Source organism: Eleutherodactylus coqui, chromosome 1 (genome assembly GCF_035609145.1).
Source record: "Eleutherodactylus coqui strain aEleCoq1 chromosome 1, aEleCoq1.hap1, whole genome shotgun sequence".
Lineage (NCBI taxonomy): Eukaryota > Metazoa > Chordata > Amphibia > Anura > Eleutherodactylidae > Eleutherodactylus > Eleutherodactylus coqui.
In genome coordinates this window covers 436,158,298-436,184,445 of record NC_089837.1, presented here as the reverse complement: position 1 = coordinate 436,184,445, position 26,148 = coordinate 436,158,298, and the positions used below count along the sequence as shown (strand labels likewise).

General features: G+C 42.1%; 1 protein-coding gene across 1 annotated transcript in view; it reads left to right on the top strand.

Moving 5' to 3' along the window:
* The window catches only part of XPO4 (exportin 4), a 92,239-nt gene that overhangs the window by 44,988 nt on the left and 21,103 nt on the right, over positions 1-26,148 (top strand). The window contains exons 6-10 of the mRNA XM_066582176.1: positions 1,864-2,017; positions 7,339-7,451; positions 15,795-15,952; positions 16,071-16,245; positions 20,687-20,863. Of these exons, the coding sequence (XP_066438273.1) occupies positions 1,864-2,017; positions 7,339-7,451; positions 15,795-15,952; positions 16,071-16,245; positions 20,687-20,863 (777 nt within the window). The remainder of the gene's footprint in view (positions 1-1,863; positions 2,018-7,338; positions 7,452-15,794; positions 15,953-16,070; positions 16,246-20,686; positions 20,864-26,148) is intronic.

The window sequence follows — 26,148 nt, the reverse complement described above, 5'->3', positions numbered from 1 at the left end:
TTGTTTTGTTTTTTTACAGCGTTAATCATGCAACATACATGACACACTAAATTTTTTCTGCGGGTCTGTACGGTTACAACGATGCCAAAATTGTTATATATTTTTTTTAGGTTTTTACACTTTTTTGCAATAAAAAGCCTTTTTTCTCTATAGCTGCATTCAAAGTCCTGTAACTTTTTTATTTTTCTATGTACGGAGCTCTATAAGGGCTTATTTTTTGCGAGACGAGCTGTAGTTTTTATTAGTACCATTTTGGGGAATGTACGGCTTTTTTGATCACTTTTATTGCATTTTATGTGAGGCAAAATGCTAAAAATAAGCATTTTGCCTCTGTTTTTTTGCGTTTTTTTAAAACGCTTTTTGTTGTACAAAATAAAAAGTGTGTTCAACTTTTTGTACACGTCTTTACGGACGCATCAATACCCAATATGTGGGGTTTTAATTTTTTTTTTTTACCTTTTTTTTATGCTAATATTAGAAAAAGCATAAAAAAGGGGGTTTTTTTTACATATTTTTTTTTACATTTTTCTTTTTTTACACTTTTCTTTTTTTTTTCACTATTTGAGTCCCTCTGAGGGACTTTCAACACTGTACCTATGATCGCTGTGATAAGGCATGGCAGAGCTAGTGCTCTCCCATGCCTTATCGCTTATACAGCGATCATAGGCATAGGCAATACAGGACGCCAGTGTCTGGCGTCCTATTGCCATGGTGACAGGCCGGGCTCTCGTGATGAGATCGCGAGAGCCGGCCGGAGACACCGAGGGAGCGCGATCCCTCTGTGAACTCTTTCCCTGCCGCGATCTAACAGTGGGGGGCGCATCTCCGGACAGTCATGATCTCGCGCTATCCCGATGACATACCGGTACGTCATTTTGCGCGAAGTACCAGGCTCCCATGACGTGCCGGTACGTCATGGAGTGGGAAGGGGTTAATAAACCACTGACCCAGGGAAAAAAACCATGGAGACAGTCCTAAAACCTGTTTACACATCTCTTACACATGTTTTAGCTTTTCCTTGAACGAAACAATACACCAGAAAAGACCCTACATTTTGCATTTTTCCTTGACATTCTATGAAACTGCGCTTTTAAAGTATTTGTGTCCGAAGTCTTGTCTTCTGAGGGGAAAAATACAGATTGGCAATAGAAAATTTGGGGAAAAAAGTCAACAAACATCCGGCAAAGTGAACGTTCACAGATTTGCAAAGCTGTAATTGTGTCTCTTTGCCCACTATTGAAAAGCACAAGACACTTGCTAGTCTAACAGACGTTCAGCCCTGCGGTGTTCCACAAATACTGTATAGACAGGGTTTCTCCTATTGTTTCCAACAATTGTGAACGTAGCACACATACTCTGAAAGGTCATTTTCTTCCAGGTTTTACTATAGTCAGTGGATAGGGCTCATCCCGAAAATCAGAAATCACAACAGTTGGGGTATGTTCACGTGCAGTATCTTACAGTGTAGATGAGAATACAGGAAATTTCATCCATATACTGCAGTAAAAAAATAAACCCACAGCATGGATTGGCTGTCACCATTTTCTGCTTGTTTTCTTCTGATGGGCAGCTTAAAGACCTACATTCTCTCCAACTTTGGGCGTGCCGGACGTGGTACTTCATCCCACCCAGTATTCCTAGTATTTGAGAAAGGAAGGCGTTCCAGGGGGGAAAATGTCTGTTTATGGAAGGGTTTTCTTCTAGATGTTAGTTTAATGGAGTGCTAGTGCCTTGATGACAGAATGACATTGGATCATTTCTATGGCCGCTTCTCGGAGAGGCACTTCTCCCTTCATTCCTTGCTGTGATTGGTGTGGCGGCTTAAGGGTTGATAGCTGTGTAATGTCTCTACTTCTCTTCTAGGAAGAGGATTTACGGCGAATCTTTATGTTAACGATAGAAGTTCTACAGGAGTTCAGCAGGCGGGAGAACCTCAACGCTCAGATGTCTTCAGTATTCCAGCGCTATCTTGCACTAGCCAATCAAGTTTTAAGTTGGAACTTTCTGCCTCCAAACTATATCCTTTTACTGCACGGCCTTGGTGGACTGTAGATTGCAATTTCAGAAGGTTACATTTTTTTGGTGGTTAGTAGCACAAGAGTCTTCAGATTTAATCCAACTAAGGGCAACAATTACTTAAAGGGGTTTTCTGGGACTTTAAATTATAAAGGGTTAAAATGAAAAGAAATTGAATACTCCCCTATCCCATTGGCTGTCCAGCGCTGCAGCTTCGGTGCCCTCCACATGGAACCTGGAAGCAGCGGCAGGTGGTTACCTGATGTTCATTGTACACGTGACTGATCAGCCACTCACACCGGCTTCAGCTGAAACCGGAGTGGCTGAGTGTTCATATGCAGAGTGAATGGCACATGACTGCCTGCCACGGCTTTTGGGTTCCGTGCGGAAGGCAGCGGGACTGCAGCACTCGACGGGGAGCTGCTAGAAGAGGGGCATATTCTATTTCTCCATTTTAACGCTTAACTTTTTTTAATGTCACAGAAAACTCCTTTTTAAAAGTAAAAAAATGGTTTACTAGACTCTCTGAGGCCCGTTATTTGACATGTACATATCCATATTATGGATCCTGCTTGACGCCCATACCCAGCTTCATCTACAGAACATAAAATCTTAAATTTATATGCAACTTGCTTTGCCATTGCCCCAGAGACTTTCATCTAAACCAATATGACCCAATGACTAGATAGTCGTAGCTTAATCTTTTTAAAAGTCGTTTCTCTAATATATGGTGCATTCAAGGGTAAGTGAGGATCTCCAATAAGGCTGCTTTCAATTGATCCTTGTTTTACAGACTGTAATATGGAATTAATCTAAATCTTTGAATCCATTTACATAGTCATATTTTTCACGGCTGTGTTTTATAACGCAGCATGTGCTACTTTCGTCAGTATTGCGTGAAAAATACGCCCATTATAATGTATAGAAAGCAATTAGAATGCAGCGGTTTGTCAACCGTATTTGATCTATATGTTCCTCGGTACTTGCATACATTGGTACGCATTCATGTTTGCCCAATATAAAATAAAACAATGGCAGCAAATAAAGATCAAATGCTGATACAGTTGCAGTATTATCTGTAACATGGCCGTATTAGAGGTGTTACAATATGCCCACAGTCTAAACTCTGTTGATCAGGAGGTCTACGAGTAGAGGATACGCGCTGATTATCTGCCCTCGGAGCAGGGTGAGAGGAGGGAGAAGCCTCTTAACGTAGCAGGTTTCAGTAATTGATACTGGCAGGCCGGAGGACCTGCATTATTGTTCTACAAGTGTCATTACAGGAACCCTTTTTGTTCCCTGGATATAGGCAGCTTACTCTGATGTTGCATGTTTATAAGAGCAGTGACTTTCATACCTCCAGTATAAATAAGCCTCGGGTATTGTATTACCTTTGTCTCTCCAAAGCCCTTATGATATTATTGTGTTTCAACATCCTTTGGAGTCCTTTGGCAGACCTTATTGTAGTTGAGCAAAGTATAATGCATTATAGGAATTTTGCAGCCAGCCTATCGCTCCTTTTAAAGAGACGATTGGTACATGTACATTAGCTGGGCATGGTTACTGAAGAAGTGTCCGTCATTGACACAGAGCTTCTCACCCACCACCTGCCCAAGAGCTTCACGGGAGGATTAAAACAATAGGTGATGTCATGTTGTAGTGCATGTAGTAGAGAAGTTTTCAGTTTTGTGTTTTTTCTTCTTCTATAGAATTTTTTTACTTTGTTTAAATGTAGTTTTAGTAGAATTTCCTCTTGGGCTTATACGTGTTCCTTCTGCAACTTCTGAACTTGTGTACCCCTGACAGAAAAAGTGTATGAATGGGGCTGTCTGCTTCTGTATTTATCGACAGCCGTCTGATGTCTACTCTTGGTCCTGTGTTCTTACTCTGTAATAGACATTTTCTAGGGAGTGCACCAGTGTTCTCTATCTTTTTGGGGTTTTTTCAGTACTGAACTTGTATACAGAAGAGCTCAAAACACCAAAGCTTAATTGTTTTACAGAAATTAGTTTCATGGGTGTTCCAGAGCAATTTTGTGTATGTGAGCCCTAAAATAACCTTTTGTCAGACACTAATGCCGATGGATATAAGGACTAAAAATGAACTCTGCACTTCGAATAGATCAGCCTCAGCCATCCAGAGCTGGCATCAGAACATTACATGTATGTTGCTTTATATTGCCCAGGAAACAATAGATTTTTGAAGCAATTTAAATGTTATTGTGTAGAGTTCTCTTCTACATCTCTATAGAGTTGAGACTATACACAAGAAGTCGGAAGACTTTGTGCCATCAGTCTTGTTACAGTACTGAAATTGTGGTCGACTGTAGAATTGGTTATAGGAACATATATAAAGAAAAGTAGCGGAGGTATTTTCAGGCAGGGTAGATGTGCAACTTTTTGTCCAATCCCCATTGCTGACTTATTGGTGCAATACCTCAATTCCTCATGGTGTTTTTTTCCCGTATTTTTATTTTTTTAATGAAATATGGCTTCATTACATCATCTGAAATAGGCTTGTGTCTTTATACTAGTCTGTTTCTCTCCCTGTCCCCTTCCATTTTAATTTTAAGGGTGGGCCTGGGAGAGACTTTTTTCTACATGTAGGATAAAGTACAAAAAAGTTTTGTTCGTCAATTTGATCCCTTGCCACTGCATACAACATATGCCAACATGGAAAGGGGTTCTTTACTGTAAGAGCAGTTAGACTGTGGAACTCTCTGCCTGAGGATGTGGTGATGGCAAAATCCATAGAGGAGTTTAAAAGGGGACTTGATGGAGCGGAAGGATATTACAGGATATAAATCTTAGGTTAATTGTTAATCCTGGTATATAGGCAGGTAGGAACTATTAGGGGTTGATCGAGGAAACAGTCTGATTGCCGTTAGGGAGTTGGGAAGGAATTTTTTCCCCAAAAGGGCTAATTGGCTTCTGCTCTTGGGATTTTTGCCTTCCTCTGGATCAACAACACAGGAGGATAAACAGGCTGGACTAGATGGACATTGTCTTCATTCAGCCTTACAAACTGTTACTGCAGTTCTCCCTACTGGGCAGCAAAAGTGATGTTCTTGTATACCCATGTGACTGCTGCAGCCAGTCCTTGTCCTCAGCTGTCTTGTATTGTACACTGCAGAAGCTGGCGATTGTCTGCAGTGGTGAGGTGGGTATATGGGCACACTACAGCTACAGTGACATAAATCCTAGCAGGTGGGATTGCAGCATCAACTGGGTCCGTAACAGGTTAGTATTTTTATTTTTTTTTTAAATTCTAATCGTACATGTTATAAAATGTTTTAATTATCTGACAACCCCTTTAATTGGGCAGCCTAATATTTCATATAAAGTGGAGGTGTGAAAAGTGTGTTCACAAGTAGTAGTTTCAGTGCCCATGACCTCTAATACTGAGCACGGTCTGGGAAGGCAGCATCTAGGTTGCCTTGGCTCTAATGCACTGTAGTCGGTCACACGAGGAAAATACAAAAATCTAATCTTAGTCATGTGGAATTGTTTAGGGAGTTGAAAAGTCTCCTGTCTGTGACTGATCTGAGGGAAATACTAGGGCTTATATTGGTAATAATCTTTATATAGTGCCATCTGCTTCACGATTCGGGATCTAACACACGAGTAATCTCACAAGCTTCTCTTTGGCATTTTTTGTGTATTTTATATGCCTTTTAGATTCCAAAATTTCAAATTCAAATTGCTGCATTTGTCACAGGAAGTATATTGAGGTATTAGAAGTACCTAATTCCTTGATATTCTTGTTTCGGTTTATGGAGAATAGTTTGACTTCTATTCTTATAAAATTGACATATGAAGAGAAAATGGAAGTAGCAATGAGTATAACCGTATTACATGGTCTGGTCACTGATCGCTTCAGAAGGGTCGGTGATCCAGGGATAATTCTGACTGTCAGATTGGAGTTGGCCAGCAGTTTTCTCTAGAGTGAGGAAAATTTGGTTTCTACCTCCATAGGAATTGTTTTTGTCTTTCTCTGGATCAACCGTGCAGAAAAGAAAAGGTGGAACTGGACGGTCTTATGTCTTTTTAGTGTTCCATATGGTTACCGTGAAACTACGACACTGCCTGATCCATTGTACAAATTACCTCCAGTGTCTGATAAATGCAACTAACTTACGATGGGATCTGTCTGATTTAGCCAAGGTGTCTGTTTTAAAAGGTACAAGTAGTACTGACTGTAGGGCTATTTTTTACATCTAAATTGACAGTTTGCAAAACAAATGTGCATATTGCCTAACATTAAGAAAAGGAGAAAAAAGAGCGTACAAAATGTTTGATTTTGGGAGCCAATCATATCAGTCAAGGAGCTGTAAGAGAGTATTGAAAAGTCTTCATACACAACAGAATTTTTACATTGTAGGCTTTTTTGTTTAGAGAGTGTTGGTTTTTCTTCCCCCCCACAAAACTGTAGGTTCTCTTATAATGCTTAATTATTTATTTATTTTTTTTATTGCAGGTTTTAACCCCTTTAATGGCACACCCAGAAAATCTCCTAAAAATCAGTGTTGAAATGTGCTGAAGACTACCTAAACCTGCCACTGAGGGGGTTAAATGTTGCAAAAAAAAAGCTACTAGAAACTTGTGTCAAAATGCTATGAAAGCTTGAAGTTCAGCAAAAATTAGTGTTGAAGTCTTAGAAAGCAATTGACTACAGTGTTTTAATTAAACTCTTAGAATTTAGGAGAAGTAATTGTAAGACTAAAGGCCATTCGTCGCCTTCAACTTTTTTTTTTTACTGTTCAGACCCCTCATTTTGCATCCTTTGTGCCCCGGCTGTCATCCCCTCGTTACCACCACATCTATAAATACATAAGTATGACTTATCTCTGCTCTTAAAGGAGTTGAACAAACCAGAGATACTTCCCAGCGAGGCCCCCGCTATACTGGACTCGTATCACATTTGTTTTCCTGAATGGAGATTAATGGCAAAGTAATGAAGAGTGGGTTGGGGGGGGGGGTCTATTTTGCATAAACTGTAGCACCTGTCATGGGGTTGCTGTTTGCCCTCTTTCCTGTCACATTAGCCCCCTGCTTATCAAAGTGATTGCATGATGGTGGCATTCGGCATAATAATGATCAAACTGTTATCTGGCATTCCTCGGGCTTTCTTTTCTATCACCGCCTAATACCTTTTATTCCTTGGCCTCATGCATGAATTATGCAGCGTATGTGAAGAGGCTTAAAGCCTGTTTCCATTGCATTCTTGTGTAGTGGATGCTGCTGGACTGCAGGCTCCTGGGGTTTTTCCTCCTGTCTTTTAAGGCTTGCAGGAATGTTATTGTTGACCTTGACACCAGATAACTGGGCAGACATTATATAGCTATGTTCGAGTCCTCCCAAAATGTGATGCTGAAGCCGACAGAGTCCTGGCGTGAAACCCTTTTGGATAGCAGAGTTATGGAGCTTTTCTTCACAGTAAGTTCTGCTTCCTTCTATCTTATTTCATAGATGTTTATCTTCAGGAAACCTTAGTTCTGTTTTGTATTAAATGTATATATCATGTATAACCTGTCATGTGATAAAATGGGTTTAATGTACTGCAAAAGCAATTCAATATGCAGTATTATAGCAGACGCTTGCCAAGATGCTAGTCCGTTCTAGTAAGTGATTCAGGCTTGGCATTCCCAAAGTTTGATATAATGCACAATGATGGCAAACCTTCTGCAGCCTGCAAATAAAATGGTAAATGGATTTAAAACTACATATTATGAGATCCAATTAAAAAAATAAACTTGTATAAATGTAATTAAGCTGTCATGTTGTCTTTTAAATTTGATGCATCTTCAGATATAAATGTTTGTTTTGTAATTAAGTTTGTAACTTTTATTTTTAGTACTTTTTGATTGCTTCTAGTACTGAATTATTGGCATGCTTTAATAATCCCATTTACATTACAGTTGTGTGTGTATATAGAATTAGCACTTAGTTTTTATGTCTTTGTGACTCTTTAATATTCTGCATAGATTTGCAACTAAAGCTTGCATTGTCCTGTCCCTGATGCCTCTCTAAATTAGGTCATATATCTGAGTATTTTACTACTATGTGATCAGTAATGAAAATTAACAAACTATCCTAATTGGCGCGACTCAAAATGCAATTGCTCAATGTCTGTCTTTGGTAGAATGTTTCTTTCTCTACTCTAATCCAGTATATGCCATCTCTAATAGCATATACTGACCCATGTGAATGACCTAAATGGATGGCGTAGGTCCGTGTGGTATTAGCGTAAAGTTCTTTGGAGACACGGGAAGAAATGATGCCTAACTTTATAAGCCCTAATTTACATATTTTAGTAACTGCATGGCTGCAGCCAGTTTTCTCTGGTCTAGGTTTATGACTTGTAGGTTTATTAATTGGGTTTACTGACTGCCCTTCAGCCCTTACAGAGCAGGGATATAATGCTTTCCCTATTGCTCTGCATTACTAATGACAGGCGCAGGTAAGATAGAGGGTCAGTTGACTCGCTGTTCTGGGTCATAAAGCAAGATATATGGGGCATGAACTAGAAAAGAGCAAGACCGATTTAATGGAGGTAGCCAGTTTGCAAGCTATTTCTCCATGCCAATAAATTGAACCTGTTCTGGAAGAGCGTCCTGGTTTTTAGGAAGCCCCATCCTTTTACTAAATGCTGAGTTCTGTTGTGTGCATTTTCTTACAAATTCACTTTTGTTAGTAAAAGAACATTTTTTTTAAACCTTAGCAGCTTAAATTCTACAAAACATTAAGAATGGACAACTACAACTTTAGAAGACCAATTGAATGGCCAATTTTTGTATTTATAATGGACCATTATTATTTTTTTTAAACAACACTCAATGGAAAACACATTGGTTTGCAGTAGCAGGTCTCTAGGCACATTGGCTATGTGATGCCTAGGTTTTGTCCATCCCTCATATAAGCGATACAAGACTTGAAGAAGCAGCAGCAGCTCCTTATAGACTTCCTGTCTCTTGAGAAGGGAATACCTGCCGGTGTGTTCACCGTATGGGGCCTTGATCAGAGCAGCAGTGTGTTGTGTCTATGAGCGGCACAACGTGGCCGCTGAGGCTCGCTAACAGTGTTTCTGGCCTGATGAGGTGTAAAACTCCATAGAAGACCAGTAACAGGCTCACCGAACAGCTGTCTAGTAGACATCTAAACAACTGCTGCCTTCAGCTGTGACCACCTCCTGCAAATATCCTCTGGCTCAGCCAGTTAACTCTTCGTGGCCTCTCATTGTTTTTTGAGTCTATGGGTCTTCTGTAGGTCTCCATGGTGAATGAGACGGAATATAAACACCTCGTAACCGTGCACCATATATTATCTATCTAATCAGAGATTTGCCTCAGCCACAGTGGAGCGTGTCCTCTTTATTGCCAACTGGATTGACTTTGTCTAATCCGTCATCTTGTTTGATTGGAGATCTTTGATCATGGTTTCGGTGAGACATGGTGTAATTACTACTTTGTTTATTTAGCACCCATCCTTTTCATATCCTTCTACTATTGTATTACAAAAAATAACATTCTGGCCCGTACAGCAATATTGAGTTTCTAGAACTTTTCAGCTGTCTGCCCTACGAATGGATAATATTTTTTTCTGGGTAAATCTGTAATCAAAATGTCATGAACAGAGTAAATTAATCATGGCTTCATGCGGCATGTCATTCTCTATGGGTTGTTTCACACAGATGCAACAGTAATTTTAAACAATTTCACCTGAGATGTGTGTTTTTTTTTGTACTTTTGAAATGTTACACTTCTGGAAAGTTACACTTCTTGGAAAGTTGTCTGCCTCCTTAAAATGCAAGAGGCACAAATATATTATATTGGGTGACTATTCCAGCATCCATTTAAAGGGGTTGTCTGTTATCCCCAATCTGTATGATTCTGATCGGTGGGGGCACCCAAACCGATCCTGAGATTGTTCCTGCACAAGTGGAGCTCAGTTGAGGACGTACATTGCCACTCCATTAATTTCAGTGTGAGCATTGGAGATAACCAAAGGCTTAAAGGGGTTTTCAATGAAAATACTATTAAAGATCTCAGGATAGGTCCTCGGTAGTTGATCGGCTAGAGCAAACCACTCGGGACCGCGGCTGATCGGTCGTCCACTGAAAGCGCTGGTATATGTGAAGGTCGGATTGGAAGTCACAGCTCTGACACTTGTGTAGTGGCCGGCACTTATAATTGCAGGTGCAGCTCCCTTTGATATCAGTGGGACGCTGGCCACCCGGCTGATCAACTATTGATGACTTATCCTGAAGTCCTTCTACCCTTTGCAATATTTCTTTTCACTGTGACAAAATCACACTGTGGAAGTCTATGGAAATTGCATGCATTTAAGAGGCTTGTACATGATGTACAAAATGCATGATGAGACCCAAGTATTCTAACTTGTTGAGGCCAGGCATTGGTTTTTGTTTTTTATCCCTCCCGCTGGCAAAATTTTTTTTTTATTTATTTTGTAAACGTATGAGTGTTTTTGTGAAATTAGCTGAATTTTTCAATGGTACCATTTAATATATCATATATTTTTAAAAATGTCCAAGTGGATTGACTTGGGGGGAAAAAAAAGCCAATTGCACCATTTTTGTGATCCTGTTTTTACGGCATAAATGTCACAGCAGAAATGACTTGTCAACTTTTATTCTGTGGATCAATACAATTATGGCGATACCAAATTTATGTAGTATTTTCCTTTTTTTTCATGTTTTAAAAAAAAACAAAAAAAAAACTTTAATCAGAAAACATTTAAGTCACCATCTTCTGGCCAAGCCTTTGGATTGCTTTTTATAAAACTTTTTCTTGAAAGTGGGCTGACCAAAAGCACAGTGCTAATTGCATAGTTCTTTTTTTCCCTTTCATATGGGATACATTGTAAAGGATAAATGTAGTAATAGACTGGACTTTATGGACACGGTGATGCCAAATATTTTTCTGTTCATTGATGAAGGGTTTATTTTGCTTATTCTTCCACCCACCCTTAAAGGGGACTTGACCTTGCAATCGTTGGATCGCTTATGCAATATCCTGCAGTACTTCAGTATTGCAGTATTGTATTTTGACAATGTGTTAAGCTGTGCCATAGGCAGAGCTTAACAAATACATGTCCATGGCGGCCTGCATAATGTCCCAGGCTGCCAGAACAAATAAGGCTCACGTTTTCGGCTGTCAGGCTATTTAAATGCCGCTGTCAGAATCAAAGTGGTTAAGAAGGATTTCCACAGAGATACTATTGATGACCATTAGTAGTTGATCAGCTGGGGTCTGCCGCTCGGTATCTGGGTCGATTAGCTGATCGGGTATCTTTCAGTGGCGCTACGCATGGCTGCTGTGCTGCCCCCTGTATAGTGGCTGGCTCTTGTTACTGCAGGTGCAATTCCCATTGATTTTAATAAGAGCTGCAGCTACAAGCATCGCCCGCCACATGAGTTGGACTAGCAGCCTCTGCTCAGTACCCGTGTGCGGGGGTGCTGACAGCGCACCCTAGCTGATCTATCATTGATGCCCATTACAGAGGATAGGTCCTCAATAGCCATTTCCCTGGAAAATCCCTTTAACAGCAGCGATCAGCATTGTGTCAATTTTGTGGTCAGCTGACGGGTGGGTGACACACTTAATATATGCAGCAGACTCTGCTCTCAATCCCGCTCTATGCAAACACCTGCACATCCAGCGTACTAGTATGTTTGATTGCGTTAAGGGGTTAAATGGACATTGCATTAATGGGGTTGTTCCTAGATTAGAAAATCATGTTTGCTTTCTTTCAGAAATGGCACCACATCTGTCCGTAGGCTGTCTGGTACTGCAACTCGGCTCTGTTCAAGTGAGTGGGGCTCAGCTGCCATGCCAGTCACCAGCCGTGGACAGGTGCTGTTTTTTGGAAGAAATTGGCAACATACTGATATTTTAACTTTAAACATTCCCCTTAAAAAGAATTTATATTGGGCTAGAAAACGAGACGCAAAGCAACTTAACAGAGTATTCCAAAAATTGATTTATCCCTATTCTATTGATGGGTGATAAGCCCAATTTGGTGAGGGTCTCGCTGCTGAGATCTCCACTGATCCTGAGAACAGGGGTCCCTTTTCCCCTCTCGTCCTCACTGCAGGCTCTCTGTATCGTCTGCAGTGAGAAGGAGTGGTGGTTACACATGTGTGGCGCCACTACTTCCATGAGCCTCATTAAGATGAAGGAGCAGTGCTGTGTAATATGGGCGAGTGCAGCAAGGGAGGAGGAGAAGGGGAAATATAACCCCTGTTCTTGGGATCATTGGGGGTCTCAGCAGTGAGATCCCCACTAATCAGACTTTGTCACCCATCCTATTGATAAGCTGATCTTGGGCATACCCCTTTAAATACTTGCCCTCTCCATATACATTATTTTTTTACATGTACTATCTGAATGAAAAGGGGGTGAGAAGGAGGAAAAATGACTTACAGAAGATCTAAGAATATTAAATTGGTTCTCTTGGTTGTAATGCAGAATTCTCAGCCGATAGAAGTAGGAGTCCGCTAAGTTTTTCAACATGCAAAAAAGGACTAGCAACACTACCTTTCTCCTTAGGGAGAGCATCTAGAAGATGAGGGATTTCCCAGTCATTCTTACAAGGCTTGTATAAAGAGTCTAACATTGACTTGCAGGAATGCTGCCTTCCAATAGGTGGCGCTGCAGAGGTATTGTTCCATCTCCCTTATTTGCAAAAAAAAAAAAGAGGACGTCGCAGTGGTTATATCTGAGCCAAGAGACCAGTTTGCTGTCCAAGTTCAACTCCACTGATGTGATTAGGGCTGAGCTGCAGTTCCACTCTCAACCTGTGGACAAATATGCTGCTGGCTTTGGAAGAAAGTAGCCATGTTTTTCCAATGCTGTAAAAACCCTTTAAGGAAATAACTTGCGCGTTCCTTTTTTTCCCTGCATGTTTACACAGTTTTCTGTTTAGATGTTGAATATTTTAACGTCTAACCAATATATTAAAAAATAAATGAATAATAGTTAAATAGGTTGTCGGAATGATGAAAATATTCTGATTTCCCCCAAAGGCCCTTTCTATTCCCCCCCGAAGATCTTGTGAAGCTGCCAGGCTGCAGGTGTTCATCGCTCATTAGTAGTTCAGTCAATCAGGCAGACCAAACTGTGAAGATATGATACTTGTCAAATTACACCGTGACGATGTCTGCCTGATAAATGGACACATGGGAATGGCTTGTGTTGTAGCTACTCGCCTTGCGGGTTGTTATTTTTGTTTTTACAATAATGCTGACCTTCTTGAAATCGGAGTAATTGTGAATTGAGCGGTAACCTTCTCCGACTGCTGTGTGTGTCCTGCTACATTCCTCAGGACATAATACACATTGTGTGAACAGATCAGGTTTCTGTAGTATTTTGATTAGGTGAAAATGCTTGAGTCTTCATTCGCTCTAGGAATGAAGAACCTGCGGAATTTCATGTCTGTGTTGACCATGATGGTACCCAGTCGAGTACACTTTTGATTAAACTATCCAGTATTTATTTTAAAATTGCACATCTCGCTGTTTTATCTATTGTGACCAAGTATTGTTTATACAATTGTGTCCTCCAACATACAATATTTGGTTCCAGGACGACTGTTGTATGTTGAAAATACCGTATGTTGACACCATAACTCTATGGAAAATTGGTAATTAAATCCGAAACCCCAAAATCTCAACCAAAGGTTATGGGAATGGAAGTTTAAAAATATGTAAACAGATAACGAATACAGATAAAGTCCTTAATTATAGAGGAACGAGCAGCTGGAAGATGTAAATCACTTACTATGGTGAGGACAGGAGCTTCATCAGGGTCTTGTACAGAACACTGTGTACCAGAGAACTGACAGGGGGCCTTCATCTGGTGGTGAAAGCAGCTGCTCACCCTAATAGAGGTAAAGAGCAGAACATAGAGGGGGGTATTTATACGGGCGATATTTCCATGTTCGTTCAGTTCGGTTGTGATATGGATGGAACTCGCACTGGAAGGAATGAGTTACTTTTATATGAGCCATCCCCCCCCCCCCCACCTACCTCACATCGATGGGGCAAGATCGAAAAATTACAGTATGTCATATTTATGGGCGATTCTGCCATGGGAATTGTCCATTATTTTTTACGGGAGTGTGAAAAAAAGTCGTATCACACTTTCATGTAAGTGTGATGCATTTTTTACCATTTTCACTATTGGATGCAGATGTGTATTTATTTTATTTACTTTTTACAGGTGTGATAAACGTGTATTTAGTTTTGTTTTTTTTGTTTTTTTTTTAAACTCTAAAACACACTGGTGCATGAAAATCACTGACAAAAAAATTAAATAAAAAAATGTGATATAGGACAGATTTTCCCATACCTATATCGCACTCGTCTTGTGTAAATAACCTTATACTGTACTATAGAGCTGCTACCATACAGCCAGTCAACGCATGCACTTTAGTAATGTGAAGGTTTCACTAGTGAAACACCCATGCTGATTGGCTGGATTTTCCTGCAAAGTGCCCGTGCCGGAGCTCCGGACTCTCACACTGGCCTTTGCTTAGCCATTGTAACTTGAAACCAGATTCAACGTACAGCGTATGTTGCAGATATTGTATCCTGAGTACATTGTAACTTAGGAGATCACTACTTTCCAAATGTGCCATGTTTAAGGAGGGTCTGTTGCTAGATTTTACATTATTATTAATAGAGATGAGCGAGCATACTCGGTAAGGCGATATACTCGAGAGAGCATCGCCTTTTTCGTGTACCTGCTGGCTCGTCTCTGAAGATTCGCGGGGGTGAGCGGGGGGGGGGGGGGGGGGGGGGGGTTGCAGAGGAGATCAGGAGAGAGAGAGGGGGATCTCTCTCTCTCCTCCCTGCTTCCCCTTGCTGCGCCACCCGCCCCCTCCCCCCCCCCCCCCCCGAATCTTCAGGGACGAGCCAGCAGGTACACGAAAAAGGCGATGCTCTCTCTCGAGTATATCGCCTTACCGAGTATGCTCGCTCATCTCTAATTATTAAATCTTTTAGCCCAATGAGGCTCTAGAAATCATGTCAGAATGGCTATACAATTCTTCTTGAAAGCTTTCCTGCCTGGTATTAATAACTATACAAGTCCAGCTAGTATTTTGAATGGCACATGACTGCTGAAGCTGCTACCGGGATCAGAACAGTTGGACCTAGGAGCCACCTAATTACTGCCTGGAATTGTCTTTAAATATTGCTACCACATGGGGGCGCTAGACATCCCAATAGAGGTCTTGAACTGGTTAATTGGGAGACGTGACAATGCTGTTGGCAGATAGCTGAGGGTCCTGGCAGCGCTGGTAACACACAGCCTTTCATATTAAGTGTTGTGAATGATTGACTGTTGTGTGAGTGAGAGGCATGGCCTCAGCCGGGACCCCTGATTAACTCCCTGTGGTGTTTACCTCCATCAAAGCTACATCCGTATACACTTGATTTGAAACTGTCATCTAAGTTTAGCCAGACGCAGTAGCTCAGGCATAGCTGGCATAATCCAGATAACTGTCATGACTGCTGTTTTTAGAAGGAGCAGTGAGTCTTGGGCTGGCATCTGTTTTAGCTCGGCCTTCAAGATGAAGGTAGCACCCAGGAACTTTTTAGCTATTTTAAATTATGAGTGTAAGACCGGTGGAAAAGGGGACTGCCGTCAAACTTAGACTAGGAGATCTGCTGCTTGCCTGGCAAGTTTTTAGTAAGACTGTTTGTAAAGTGGCGTGCTTTTTGTGATACAGCTGGTGATCGTGAAGTGTTCCCTACAGGTTCATCGGAAAATCAGGGAAGACTCCGACATGGCACAAGACTCTCTTCAGTGCTTGGCACAGCTGGCGTCTCTTCACGGACCCATCTTTCCTGACGAGAGGTCACAAGTAGATTACTTGGCACATTTCATTGAAGGATTACTAAACACAATTAATGGGTGCGTATGGCTCCTACTCGGAGAAGTGCAGTTATTTCTAGCACAGGCTCTCATCGTGTGACACGTTCCGCGTTCTGTTTTTCTCGCCTTTTTTTAATCTTGTTTCTTTTCTGTTCAGGATAGAAATAGAAGATTCGGAAGCGGTGGGAATTTCCAATATAATCAGTAATTTAATAACCGTTTTTCCACGCAATATTCTGACTGCCATTCCTAACGACCTGTTCTCATCTTTCGTGAACTGCCTCACACACCTCACATGTTCATTTGGAAGAAGTGCGGCCCTGGAGGAAGTAGTAAGTAATAGTTTCACATGATTTTGCTGTAAATATGAGTGTACGTCCAGGTGTACAACTGGCATCTTGGCGTGGGGGGCTGTACTTGTTGGGGGGGAAACTTCAGATCTTAAGGTTGCGATACACATTAAATTAATTTTGGCTCAACCTGCCATACATACACTGGCAGACCAGCCAATGTTTTGGGATTGTTCCAATTTACTCCAGATGGCTGATGATGTGGAGAAAGAAGGATTAGGCTGTTGGATCTCAACATGCCCGATCCTTTTGTTCTGAGGGGGAATGACCTGCCACCAGAGGTGTCTGGTATCTGCTCACTCCTCTTTCCATGCAGAACACATGGGCTGTACACATCAGGACTTTCATGTAGGCTTAACGTATGGATTAAAGGTACTTGAAGTAAATAAACACATGCCATTTTAAGCATATACCTGCACATTTTAAAACGTATCAATTAACCCGATGTAACCTTTTTTTGTCAGTGTTGTTGTGTTTTTTTTAACACTTAAAACTGTAATTTTTTGCTGTAAACTTTATAAAAGTTTTGTAGTTTAACACTCTTTTCACTAAGGCATTAAATTTAAACAAGTGTACGTTAAATGTACAGTATCTAAACTTGCATACATTTCCATCTGGTTCCCATAGTCTGTAACGTACAAAAAAACAAAACCTAAAACATTTCCATTTTTATATATTTTTTTTGTGTGTGAGAAAAGCATGGAATGCTGCGCTTTTCTATTTACACAAGTATACAAGCGTAATGCCGCCTGCACAGGGGTGGGTTGGTTTCCGCATGCGGAATCCGACCCTGGCCGCAGCAGCGTCCGCGGGTACTTGCTTTTTTTTCTCCTAATCAGTACTGCAGATAGTGTACACGGCTCGCCACCGGACATGCGCAGTACAGATTTTATTTTCTTTTTTAAACCCCTACTTGTCCCGTGGATCAGATGGCTTTTATTGACTTCAATAGAAGCCGTCCACGAGCCGCGCAAAAATGGAGTATGCTGTGATTTTTCTTTTCTTACCACAGGCTGAAGTACTGCTCTTGCCATCAGAAATATTGAAAACTTGAGTAGTGCTTCAGTCTGTGCTTTTGTTGCTTTCAAAAATACCAGTAAACTTTTCATAAGGCTCCAAATGCAAGTGTAAATATAGGTGAAAGCATTCTTGTATGTATGGCCAGTTTAAAGCTGTTTCTGCCATAAGTGCACACAGCCAAGTGTGTAGGTTTTTCTCTTAGCAGCGTGGCATAAAGCCTCTGCTGTACATCTGATAAGTAGGAAAAAGATAGGGATAGTTAGAATATTCCACATCCAATAATCCCGATATGCTGATAGTCCAGCACTTTTATCATAGGGTAAAAACTAATTATAAAACTACTCTGAGAGGAGGAAAAGGAATTGGTCATGGAGGTACCGTGTTTCCCCAAAAATAAGACCCTATCTTATATTAATTTTTGCCCCAAAAGAGGCACTGTCTTATTTTCGGGGATGTCTTATACTTAACTAGCGGGCTCAGTCCAGGTAACCCCTGCTGCTCTCCAGAGCCCTTACGTGCTGAGATGCACTATTGGCTAATTCAAAAAAATCCCGCCTCTACAACGCGATGGCTCTGATTGGTTCATCGAGCGCTGCATTGATTGGCTGAGCAACCAATCACAGCCACCGCATTGGTTCATCAAGAGCTGCATTGATTGATTGCGTCTCGAGCGCTGCTCAGCCAATCAGAGCCCTCGCTTCCTGTAAGTGGGGTTTATCAAACCCGTAACCAGGAATGAATGATTTTGTGGGTGAACGAGGACTGCAGGACGTGCGGCAGAACTCTGGACAGTAGCAGGAGGACCCAGAACCAGTCTGCTCGGTAGGTAAGTTATTATTTTTTTTTAATGTAATGCAGCTAGTGCTTATTTTCGGGGTAGGGCTTATATTTCAAGTCTCCCCGAAAATCCTGAAATATCAGGGTGGGTCTTATTTTCAGGGAAACAGGGTATATGTTGGTTACGCCTCTTAATTCCTTGAGACTCAACAAAATTATATCAAATTCTTATTGTAGTAAAGTTATGCACTAAACCAGAACATTTAATTATCGAACACCCTTTAGGCTGCCTGCACACGGCCGGATTTGTATTGCGGAATCCGGGGCCGGTGTCTGCAGCAAATTCCTGCAATTTACATGATAAGCAAAAGTGCTTCATCCTGCCCATGAGCGAAAATCAATTGCCATTTTCCGCTCGCAGGGGAAAGAATCTCAACATGTTCTATTGTAGTGCAGGCTCCTCACAGACGGCTTCCATTAAAGTCAACGGAAGCAGTTCGTACTGCAGTTTTTCCGCAGTGAGCATCGCGGGATCCACGTCATCGCCTAGCGACAGTACGGGAGATTCTGTACTGCGCATATTCGACTGTTTGCTGTCCGGAACATCCGCAGTACAGAAGGCCATTTGCGCTGACAAGTACGTGGGCAACACCGGACGGGCACAGGGTTGCATTCCGCTGTGGTATCCCGCAGCTGGAATCAGACATGTTTGTGTGCAGGTGTCCTCAATCTGAAGTGCAGTATCCTAAACATACATGCCTCTTATAAAGCCCTCTGCCTGGGATAATACAATGATCAGTTGTCTGCATCACTTCTGGTCTCAGTCTGTCTCAAAAATATATTTTTTCCCCAATCATCCTCCATACAAGCAACCAGGAATATAAAGGTGTTTGTATGGAGGGTTCCTGGAAACCGGATTACCACTACAACTACAGGCCAGTGCCAGATTTCTGCGCCTGCAATGACTGTCCCAGGGGACTGTGGGTATCCGAATCTGAACTCTGAGCATCATGGCTTCCTGTGCTCAGGTCAGGATCCCCCTGGTCAGGCCAAGACTTTCATCCTTATGGCTGTAATATGCTTTTGTGTCAGCCACCTAATTCCTGTTCTCATCTTATTAGTACTGATCTGGACTCCAACTGATCTGTTCATTGAAGACCATAATCTTCCCCAGATATTAGCTTGTGTCTACATACCTGGCATCAGATGTCTAATGCAAAAGTGTTTCCCACTGTTTTAAATAAATCGCACACCGTGTCGGCCCCATTGAAAACAATGGGCGACATGTTTCGAGGCAATGCCCAAACAAAGGACATTACGCAATTTTTTTCTCGAAGGAATGGGGTTCATATTCATGCGAGATTTGTGGATCTCGCAACACACCTCTTGTGCGATTTTCTCAGCCACGTGAAAGTGGCCTAAAAAAGTTTCTAGTATGAGAAAAAAGGGCATATTTGTTTTCCAGATATTAGAGAAGAGTGAGCATACTCGTTAAGGCGATTTACTCGAGAGCATCGCCTTTTTCGAGTACCTGCTGTCTCGTCCCTGAAGATTCGGGGGGGGGGGGGGGCGGGGGATTGCGGAGGAAATCTCACTCTCCACCCTGCTCCCCCCCTCCAGGGATGAGGCAGCAGGTACTCGAAAAAGGCAATGCTCTCTCGAGTAAATCGCCTTAACGAGTATGCTCGCTCATCTCTACCAGAAATCCTACCTAATGACTTGAATCGGGCAGAGTTGCAATACCAGACAAGCCTGTGTGTGGTGCTGTTTCTGAGGGACGGGAAACGCTCTCGATCCCACTACATAAAACCTGCACAGCCCCTTAAGTCACAAACTGCTCAGTATACCGGCTAATATCTGCTAAGATGTGACAGAATTGCCAGTGCACATTAACCTGGGGTAACTGTCATTGTGGCGAATGGCCACCTTTTTCCCTTTTCTGAACTAGAAGGACTCTGTTCATACTTGTATTTTCAGCGCACATTTTAGAAGAGTTGACAGATTTGTAGTTTCTCCCCGTCGTCCTTTCATATACAGCAAGGAATCAAGGCCTTTCTTTGCAGTCCCGGCTTTGACGGGTCTCCCCAGCTGCCGGGTCTCCAGCAGTCCTGCTATATGATCTGTTGACCGAGTCACACCGGCTTTGAACTGGGGAGTCTAGACTGCGGAGATTATATGGCAAGCATAAAGGATTTAGAGGCTATGATACGACACCCATGTGTTTTATATACACAGTCCACAATGTAATGTTGCCGCCGCTTAGCAAAAGTATATTCTTGTTCCTGTAGGTTTGCCCCATTGGACCTGGATTGACCTGATTTGATTTGGGGGTTTAATCCTTTGATCCAATAGATCGTATAAGCAAACTTTACATTTTGCCTTTTCCCAGGATAAGAATGTTTGATAGTGTCATCAGTATACAGGATAGCTGCATACCTTCATAGATGGCAGACAGGGAGCCCTTATTATAGAGCCTATATTGTAAGCGCCAGGTGATGCACATGTGCTGCAGGTATCTGGGTGGGCTGTACATCCTTGTTTACAAGCTCTGTTTTACATCAGTGACTGGGAATAACGTGTGTGTGTGTGTGTGTATATAAATAATCTCTCGTTTTTTTTCTTGCAGCTTGACAAAGATGACATGGTATACATGGAAGCTTATGATAAGCTGCTTGAATCCTGGCTCACATTGGTGCAAGATGATAAACATTTCCATAAAGGCTTCTTTACCCAGCATGCCGTCCAGGTGTTCAACTCCTACATCCAGTGCCATCTAGCTGCTCCAGACGGCACCCGGAATTTGGTGAGTGTTCCACTCCATGAAGTGACTGTGTAAGGACATGTTCAGAGACCTTAACTTGTTGAGAATTTTGAGTGTAGCTTTCGAATGAACACTGGCAACAAACTACAGTGCAAGTGAATAGGGTTTTGCAATGAGTAACATCCATCATAAAATCCATATGTAGCAAACTTGCAGTTGGAAAAATCTGTGCCTAAAAAATTTTGTCATGTCTGAACTTGCCCTAAAAGAATACAGGGAGACTCTATTAGTTGCTATACGCAACAGAGGAGCAGGCATCCAGATGCTGTGCAAGGCAGCATGGGAAGTCCAGGCCAGTGGAGCGCTGCCAGAATGACTGGCTTAGAAAAACCTCCCTCACCCATAACTGGGTGCAAACGGCAGGGCAGCAGAAAAATAGTCTACATAGAAAATTGAATTGATAGAATTTAGCCTGGGTGCAAACAGCAAAGCAGCAACCAGTCAGGGCCTGAGCTACTTTTTGAAAAGTTTTTGGAAACTTGGGCACATTTTAAGCTGCAGTAGGAATCTTACTGAATAGGAGTGTTCAACGATCCTGATCTTATTTGTTTTTTTTCCTAAAATGAGTCCTAAAAGCAAAACCTGCCACCCTTTTACTAAATGAAGCATTACACTGTACCCATTGAATACAATGTGCTTTCCATGTTAAACGAGATCTGCTCTTTATAGCGGCTCTCCTTGGACTGATAGATGAAGGATCTAGAATGAACAACAAGCTAGACATGGTACAACAGGATACTAGAGCTTCCATGCCCATATGTGTCACATCTTGTATCCAAGCTAGAGGTGGTCCAACAGGGTACTAGAGCCTCCATGCCCACCCGTATCACATCTTGTATCCAAGCTAGAGTCGGTACAGCAGGGTACTAGAGCCTCCATGCCCACCTGTATCACATCATGTATCTAAGCTAGAGGCAGTACAACAGGGTACTAGAGCCTCCATGCCCACCTGTATCACATCTTGTATCCAAGCTAGAGTCGGTACAACAGGGTACTAGAGCGTCCATGCCCACCTGTATCACATCTTGTATCTAAGCTAGAGGCAGTACAACAGGGTACTAGAGCCTCCATGCCCACCTGTATCACATCTTGTATCCAAGCTAGAGTCGGTACAACAGTGTACTAGAGCCTCCATGCCCACCTGTATCACATCTTGTATCCAAGCTAGAGTCGGTACAACAGGGTACTAGAGCCTCCATGCCCACCTGTATCACATCTTGTATCTAAGCTAGAGACAGTACAACAGGGTACTAGAGCGTCCATGCCCACCTGTATCACATCTTGTATCTAAGCTAGAGGCAGTACAACAGGGTACTAGAGCGTCCATGCCCACCTGTATCACATCTTGTATCCAAGCTAGAGTCGGTACAACAGGGTACTAGAGCCTCCATGCCTGCCTGTATCACATCTTGTATCCAAGCTAGAGGCGGTACAACAGGGTACTAGAGCCTCCATGCCCACCTGTATCACATCTTGTATCCAAGCTAGAGGCGGTACAACAGGGTACTAGAGCCTCCATGCCCACCTGTATCACATCTTGTTTCCAAGCTAGAGGCAGTACAACAGGGTACTAGAGCGTCCATGCCCACCTGTATCACATCTTGTATCTAAGCTAGAGGCAGTACAACAGGGTACTAGAGCGTCCATGCCCACCTGTATCACATCTTGTATCCAAGCTAGAGTCGGTACAACAGGGTACTAGAGCCTCCATGCCCGCCTGTATCACATCTTGTATCCAAGCTAGAGGCGGTACAACAGGGTACTAGAGCCTCCATGCCCACCTGTATCACATCTTGTTTCCAAGCTAGAGGCGGTACAACAGGGTACTAGAGCCTCCATGCCCACCTGTATCACATCTTGTATCCAAGCTAGAGGCGGTACAACAGGGTACTGGAGCCTCCATGCCCACCTGTATCACATCTTGTATCCAAGCTAGAGGCGGTACAACAGGGTACTGGAGCCTCCATGCCCACCTGTATCATATCTTGTATCCAAGCTTGAGGCAGTACAATAGGGTACTAGAGCCTCCCTTCAAGGGTTCAGTTTTCCACAATAAAGTCTCCTTTTGCTCTGATATTGTAATCAATTACTAATATTAATGTTACAATCACACAGAGAAAGTTTCATTCATTTCCGACAACTTCTTGTAGGGGAGGATTTTTTTCTTTTTAGCAATGTGTGTATAATGTAAAAATATTCTATATAACCACCTTGCCGAAAGCTGTTAAAGGGGTTTTCCACTGCCTACAAGTTATGACTTATCACTGCCATAAGCTGTAGTTTACTGATTGCTGGGAAGTAACCGAATTCTGTCCTCCTCGGCTGAGGGCGGTGCTGTGCACAGACTTGCAGTTTGACCACATTCTGTGATGTGGTGCTGTCAGGGTTTGTTCACATGTGGCAGATGTCATGTGGATCCTCTGCAGCCGAACTGACTGGAAGATCTGCAGTGTTTTACAGTAGCAGTAATTTAAAAAATCTAACACAACAAACCAGTGCGCAAACAGGTGGAAGCAAGTAAGCAAAACTACTGATATGCTCAAAAGGACAAATCAACATCTGAAGTAAGGCCGGTTACGGATCTGCATTGGAAACTCCGAGGTTGTGTCGCAGATCTGGCTCAAAATATCGGAACAAAGCCGGGCCGAAACCGAACTGGCTGTATTAATCTGTTTGGTTCCGTACTGAGAAGAATCCATTGGGATCCTGCGCTTAACGTGTGGGGTTTTTTGTTTTTGTTTTATTAATGAAATCACTAGCCCTCATGCTTGGATATACTTTCTATAGTTAAAAACTGAGTACCCTTTTAAGAAACCCCCAACTCCCTTCATGTTTTATCAGCATAATGCTTCAAGAGGGGATGACACAATTTTTTATTTTTTTTTTAAATAAAATGTACATTTAAATATTTTTTGAAATGTTTCCCCACTCTGGTCTTTTAAATATGCGTTTAGTGCATCCTATATACAACTTATTGCAAGGACATTTTATTACATATACCTCACCTTGAATAAGGCCTTATGTCCACTTGCACGCACGGATTCTACTGCTAAATCCCGCAGCGGAATCTAGCCGTGCCTGCGGACATGGACAGAAAAATACATTTTCTTGCCTGTCCTGATCCAGTGCAGGTCCCCCATCTTCCTTCAGCACAGCAGATGCGTCTGGCGCACCAGCTGACGTGTCAGACGCATGTGCAGTGGAATATCTTTTTTTTTTTTTTTCTCTCTTTAAATCTCCTGCTTTCCCGCGGATCTGTGGCACGTCCACAGTGAGGCCCAATGTCCACGTGCAGATTTTAATTATAAAATCCACACGCGAGAGATCCGCGGCTCTAGTCGCCAATAGGGATGCATTAGCATCCACAAAACAATTTAGAGCATGCGGATGTGCTTTGTTTGTTGTGTTTTTTTTGTTTTGTTTTTTACCGGCGTGCGGATCGCACGGGAAGAAATCACAGCATGCTCCATTTTTCTGCGGATCCCATGGGTCAGCTTTCATAGAAGTCAATGGAAGCCATCTGATCTGTGGCACAGCCACAGCTGACATTTCTTATGTGCAATTCCTGACTTTATTTCCCAATTTCTGCACAGATTAAAACCGAATTCCTTTATATTCTCCATATGCTTTTCCCAGTTTTTTTTTTTTTTTTTTTACCACCATGGAGACCATAAGGTTCCCATTTTCTTACTCTTCCTATAGACAAAGCTGGGCCCTATCTGGTGAAAGGAAGACCAATAACGTTTTTCTTAAGGAGTGGCCAATACTTGAAGACCATTTTTCTGAATAAACTTGTTTTGAGTCACTATAGGGATCCTAAATTCCTCCAGATCATTTTTCACTTCACATTTGACTGCAACAATGTTTCCCTTTTGGCGGCTCCTTATTTTTTCCCAAGCAGCATTGCAGTGGGTGTATAATATATATATTTTTTCCTTCTAGTTTTGTGACCATTTATTATTCAATCAATGGAGTGCTATTAGGGAGGAGTCCTCCACACGGAAATTCGGCGGCATTTACCATACGAGCGAAGTGGCTAAGACTTTAAAAATCTTGTTTACAAGCTGCGGAAATGATCTGCTCAAAACCAGTGTGGAAATTGATGTGTAGTGTGGAAGTTAATTTCACAGTATCTCAGGCTCATCACCGCTTCTACTGTGGGATTCACTGTGGGATTCACAGAAGTATGCGATAAAACCTGCACCAAATGGTGCGGGCTTGGAGGTAGGCTTTCCTGCTGTTTCCATAGCTTTCAGTGAAGTGAATTCGAGGAGTTATGGAAACAGTGTAGCACACTGTGCTGTTTCCATAGCTATTCACTTCAATGAGAGCTACCAAATCTGCACTCAGCTCCAGCCAGGCGACCAGTAGCCATAGCAGTGGTTTCCCATCTCGGCCTAAATGGGAGCAATACTATTCTTTTTTTTTTTTTTTTTTCTCCAGTGTCCTTTTGATTTTGTATAGCACCAGCACATCCTCTACATACCTCAAATACAATTCTGAAGGTGATTTAGCTAATTCTTTTTAAGTATTGTATTCTAATAGAATGGACATTGAAGGGTGCAGGACTACTATCTTATTCCATATGCATTTTGAGCTTCTCTATCTGCAGCGACTACTTATCAGTAGGCATTGCAGTACACCATGCTATTGTGACTAGCTCACTGTGTCCTCTGATTCCTTTTCAACTATTCACCCTGACAGTAAAGCGGATAATCTTCAAAAAATTCTGTACTTTGTTAAAGGCATGTAGCCTCGTTAATCCACATATATAGGATGCTAAGGGCAAAATGCTAATGCAATTGGAGTAACAAGTGTCATGTATATGAAGGGGGGGCCGTACTCTATCAAATAAGTTATTTAGCTCAAAGTAACAAATTAAAGCACAGCTGACATTCCGCAGCTCTACTTGGTTTCAAAGCGGTAGTCAGGGCTTACAAATGGATAGGAAGCCCTCTGTAGTCGGCAGCTGCAGCTTTGAAGTCACCAAAAGAGACGTGTTTGGTGATTTAGATTAAGGAGAGACAGGAATCTGGGAAGTGTGCAGCGAGAAGTGCTGAAGTGTGTAGCAGATTTACTTCAGGATGCCCGCCTAATTCTCTGTACCCACTTTAATTTTCATATGCGTATAATGTTAATACGCTCATTAACAATGGCTTGTTGGCCTCACGGAGGGATAGAGGGACAGAATATCCTGACCTAAACTGGAACGAATGCTGTAAACATATTCCCTGTGCCAGTGTCCTTTAATAGGATGCCGGCTTTGA